The 5,746-nt window shown below is 34.5% G+C and overlaps 1 protein-coding gene across 1 annotated transcript; it reads right to left on the bottom strand.

The window, feature by feature from the left end:
• Positions 1-5,069: 5,069 nt before the first annotated feature.
• LOC115210592 (histone-lysine N-methyltransferase SETMAR-like) lies at positions 5,070-5,477 on the bottom strand. Its single transcript, XM_029779195.1, has one exon. The coding sequence runs from the start codon at positions 5,475-5,477 to the stop codon at positions 5,070-5,072; it is 408 nt and encodes a 135-aa protein (XP_029635055.1).
• Positions 5,478-5,746: the final 269 nt, after the last annotated feature.

Raw genomic sequence — 5,746 nt, 5'->3', positions numbered from 1 at the left:
AACATCATCAACATCATCATTGTCATTTTAATGTTCCTTTCTCCATCCTTAGGTCAAGTGGAATTCATTGGGGGTAGATTTTCTATGGCTGGATGTTATTCTTGTTACCAGTCTTCACTTGTTTCCAAGCAAGGTGATAGTCCCTTAATCTATCAAACAATGAATGACCTGGACACAGTTACACTGTGAAGTAGAATTAAACAACATCATTGAATAAACATTATTAACATTATTTGCATTATTTACATTTGATAGATATTTGTCCTCATCTTTGTTGTTAACACAAAATTTCAGCTGATATACCCTCCAGCCTTCATCAGGTGTCTTCGTTAAATTTCAAATCTGGGTTCTCATTCCTAAAGTATTTTTCGATGTTGTTGTTGTTGTTGTTGTTCTTATTATTATCATCATCATCATCATCATCATCATCATCATTATTATTATTATTATTATTATTATTATTATTATTATTATTATTATATTATTCAATGGAAATCGATCGATCAATGGAAATCGATCAATGGAAATTGCAGATGTGTTACCAGTGCCGTGGCATGAGAGAATTTCCGTTTCGCGACCTGCCAGCACCGCCCCGTTCGTGTCCGTTGCCAGCCTCGCCTGGCCCTGTGCCGGTGCACATAAAAGCACCATCCGTCGTGGCCGTTTGCCAGCTCTGTCTGGCACCAGTTGTGGGTGGCACGTAAAAAGCACCCACTACACTCACGGAGTGGTTGGCTTAGGAAGGGCATCCAGCCGTAGAAACACTGCCAGATTTGACTGGGCCTGATGAAGCTTCTGGCTTCACAGACCCCATAGAACCGTCCAACCATGCTAGCATGGAAACGGACGCTAAATGATGATGATGATTATTAGTCACTGCCTAGAATCAACTCTGAATCTTGGGGTTAGTAGCCCGTGCTCTTAACCACTACGCCATATGCTCAAGACACCTGATGAAAGCTGGAGGGCATGTTAGCTGCAAACAAGATGAGGACAAATAACTGTAAAATGTAAATAATGTAAATGATGTAAATAATGTATATAATTCCTCATCTCTTGAATATAGAACTGTATCATTTGAATGAGTTGATTTTTACAAAGATCACACAGTGTGTCTAGACATGTCAAGGAATCCAGAAAATGTTTTTGTGGCTGACTACAAGTAAAATATACGACTTCCTGCTAGTTGTTTACAGTCAATAAGTACAGATGGTGGTGAGCTAAAATATAAACACACTCACACAAAGTCACATTTACACACACACATCAAGACACAGATGCACACATGCACTCACACCTATATAAGTATATATATGTATGTATGCATATATATATACATATATATATATATGAATATAATCAAAAGGGTAATAATATAGATTACTACCAGTGGCCCAGCACAAAAGACGAATTAGTCATTAGACAAAATATTATTCATATAGAAAAATATTATTCATGTAGAAATATAATTAAGGGCTCCTAAATAAGGATGCCAAGTGCTAGGGACACAAAAAAGGGATAAATTTATCGAGAGTGAAAATCAGAAACATTTACCCTTTTTTGTGTCCCTAGCACTTGGCATCCTTATTTAGGAGCCCTTAATTATATTTCTACATATATATATAGGCGTAGGAGTGGCTGTGTGGTAAATAGCTTGCTTACCAACCACATGGTTCTGGGTTCAGTCCGACTGCGTGGCAACTTGGTCAAGTATCTTCTACTATAGCCTTGGGCCGACCAACGCCTTGTGAATGGATTTGGTAGACAGAAACTGAAAGAAGCCTATCATATATATATATATATATATATATGTGTGTGTGTGTGTGTGTATGTGTGCGTGTGTGTGTGTGTGTGTGTATGTTTGTGTGTCTGTGTTTGTCCCCCCAATATCGCTTGACAACCGATGCTAGTGTGTTTACATCCCCGTAACTTGGTGGTTCAGCAAAGGAGACCGATGGAATGAGTACTGGGCTTACAAAGAATAAGTCAATTTGTTCGACTAAAAGCAGTGCTCCAGCATGGCCGCAGTCAAATAAAAGAAATAAAAGAAATAAAATATATATAAGTGGCTGTGTTCCTTTCAAGCATTGGGCCTCACAGAGGCAATGACTGAGACCTTTGGCATTATGTTCAAGCGAAATTTGTGAACTTCGTAAATATTTCTTTCATTATTTTATCGTGGTTGTTTGCAAATAGTGAATTAAAACTTGAAATGAAAACATTAAAATAGAGAGTGAGAGGTTTGCAAAAGAAAACGGAAAACTTCACTGTTGCTTCATCAATACTGGAAGTTAACTTTGAGAAACCTTTTTATAAAGAAGCGAATCTTATATATAAAGCAATATTATTTATTTTTGATAAAAAAGTATACTGATGAGTCTATTATGTATCTGAGGTCAAATTATTCATGCATCCCTTATATGGAAGCAATTCCTGCAACTGTTTTCATGTGGAAAGTGGATACACATCTGCACACACACACACAGGTGTATTTTATATAAGATATATTTATATATAATCAAAATAAGTAACAGAATATCAAGTAGTGATGCAGTATGACCGTTTCAAGTGGCTCCAGTTAATTGAACAATGCAACCATTACATCAATTCAAATGCAGTGCCATCTTCAGGTGCATAAACAAATAAATAGAATTTTAACCAGTAGGACACTTTATATGATTTTTTTCAATTATTATTCACCTTACTTCAAGCTGTATGGATGATACCGAACTGACATGGTACTTCAACTTAAGTACCTAATTCAACTGAATCTCAATTATGTGTGTGTGTGTATGTGTGTGTACACATGCACACACACACCACATATATATATATATAGAGATACATACATATATACATAATCTATACTTATGACAGTTCACCATTGTTATAATAATATCTGTTTAATTTACAAATACTTATTACCTTGATTTTTTACATTAAACTTTATACATTTAGAAAAGACCATGAGAAATATCGATTTCAAATTTTGGCTCAAGGCCAGCAATTTTGGGGGAGAAGTAATTCAATTACATCGACTTCAGTGCTCAACTGCTACTTATTTTATCGACCCTGAAAAGATGAAAAGCAAAATCTACCTTGGTGGAATTTGAACTCAGAACATAAAGACAGTTGAATTGCTGCTAAGCATTTTTGCCTGGCTTGCTAATGATTCAGCCAGGTCACTGCTTTAAAGGTCGTGAGAAAATATTAATTCAGCGTATTCTCTGCAAATATCCAGAAAGCACCAGGATCAATATGAGACAAATCTTGCAGTGATATTGTCAGGAGTGAGAAACAACACATTGTAATGAAAACAAATGAGAAACACGATGATAATTAAATGTTAACCTAGTGCTAAGTGATATTCTTGTTAAAACAGCTTTTTAATTATCTTTACTGGGACATGACATGTGCCATTGATGATGACACAGTTCACTTGTCCGTAAGAATGTTAACATTTATGACACTGAAATTTCTGATTGCATTAATCATTAGAATCCCAATAAAAACAAATACAAAAAGCCACGATTATATGAACAATACAACCAACAACAGATATTTTTTTTTTTGTATTAGAAAACAAAATATAAAGAATACAATACAAAGAACACTATCTCTTCTAATATCATTTATTATTTATATTGTAATTATATGGTAACAGTTGCAGAAATTAACTTCTAATCAATCTACAAAAACAAAAGTAATGACACACATAGATCAATGTATGCGATACAGATTACGGTATTCATATGGATAACAGAATAGAATGTTATAAATACTAATGACATGTAGTATCAATGATCTAATAAGTAAAACTGAATGTGGCTAGGAGATAATTATTAATGATATGGTAATTTATATGATACGACAGTCTTTAAGATCAAAACTTTGATAGCTAGGCCACACAAATTCAGATAAGGCAGGATGATAATGGTTGGAAATATGTTGGGTGTATTTCTTAGTCTATTAAACTAACACCAGGCTTTAACCCATGTTTTTCTTTCTCATCCCTCTCATCTAGATGTATGCATATTTATTCTTTGACAAAGTTTGACATCAGAAGAGCTGTGCTCATCTCATGGCATTTAGGAATATTGTCAAGTGTCTTTTTCTTTTTCTTTTTCTTTTCTTTCTTGTATCAATTATTACTTGTTTTCTTAGTTTCTAGTTTTGTTTTTTTAACATGTTTAACCACCCCCGGTACCACTGGCAGTTCATTGCAAATTTCACTCAACTGTATCTTTGACATGGTTTCAGGGATATTTGAATAACATGAGTGCTGAAAATATTAAAGTTTAATTATGAAATATTGTGAAAATGCAAAAAAAAATACATCTCTTTGTAATTAAACTGAATGCAGTGTGACTGCACAAAATATGTGGCATCACCGGAAAGTTCCAGTAGCAGGTCATCGCAATTAACATGTTAAAATCACAACCTTTAATTCTCTCATAGAATTTTAGTATTTCTCTTGACTGCATCACAATTCTGTTGTTTGGTCCAACTTAATCCTAATCAAAACTTATTATCAAAAGCATTCTGGTTGTAAACATTCCATCTTTTTTTTTTTTTGCATGTCACAGTCTACATTGTTTAATGTAATCTTTTAAGATGGTAGGATGTAATTCAAATGGGATATGACTACCCTTTTCTATCAAGTCAAATTATTGCATAGAAGATTCCTTACTGTCATAAAGCAATATTTTAAGAACCATCATCAGCATCATTGTTTGTATGCCCTCTTTTCCACGCTGGCTTGAATGGAATAGAACACCACACTACAAGATGCCCTTCTTATGCATACTGAATTACACTATACTTATTCTATCATGTTCTTTTACTGAACTGCCAAGTTATGAAGATGTAAACAAACTAAGACCAGTTGTCACACGATGGTGGAGGGACAAACACAAAGACACAAATACATATATATATCAGATTGGTGCAAAGATAAAGGCCAATTTTTTGGTTTCTATAAAAAATGAAAAAGCTCATGATTAAGACGATATTTATTCATTAATATAATTTCCATTGCTTTCTAGAATTTCATTCCATTTGTCAACAAGCTAATAAATTCCATGCTTGTAAAACTGTTTAGGTTTTGATGTGAAATATGAATCTAACTCATTTTCTACCACCTCTTTTGATGCCAATGTAAGGCCGTTCAAATGGTTCTGTAGTCCCCAAAACAAGTAATAATCAGAATGAGCAAGGTCTGGAGAATATGGAGGATGAAGCAATATTTCCCAACCAAGCTCTTCCAAGAGATATTTGGTTAGTTGAGCTGCATGAGGACGAGCATTATCATGCTGGAAGATGACACCCTTCCTGTTGACTAAGCAGAGTTGCTTTCTGTCCAAAGCAGCTTTCAAATGATGAAGATGATCACAGTAGAGATTAGCAGTAATTGCTTGATTGTTGTCTAACAGTTCGTAATGGACAATTCCTTCGATATTCCACCATACACTCAACATTTTCTTCCTTGGATGAAGTCCTCCTCTTGGTTGTTGAACAGGTCTTCCTCCTCGACTGATCTACGATTGACGATGTTTAACATTATAGTAAGGATCCACTTCTCATCACTTGCAATGAGCCAAAGACACTTGCCCATGGTGCCATGCATTGAAATTATGTGGTTGAAAAGCAAGTTTCTTAAACACACTACTATATCTGCATATGTTGTTTTAATAAATTTTAGCAAATCCTTTTATTAAAACTAGTTATTGTCTGTAAAAAAAATAAT

This window comes from Octopus sinensis, linkage group LG4 (genome assembly GCF_006345805.1).
Source record: "Octopus sinensis linkage group LG4, ASM634580v1, whole genome shotgun sequence".
Classification (NCBI taxonomy): Eukaryota; Metazoa; Mollusca; class Cephalopoda; order Octopoda; family Octopodidae; genus Octopus; species Octopus sinensis.
The sequence above is the reverse complement of the archived record's forward strand: the minus strand, read 5'-3'. Positions and strand labels throughout refer to the sequence as shown.

Excerpts from the sequence above, each read along its gene's own strand:
- LOC115210592 (XM_029779195.1), bottom strand. The coding sequence starts at position 5,477 with ATGTTGAGTGTATGGTGGAATATCGAAGGAATTGTCCATTACGAACTG.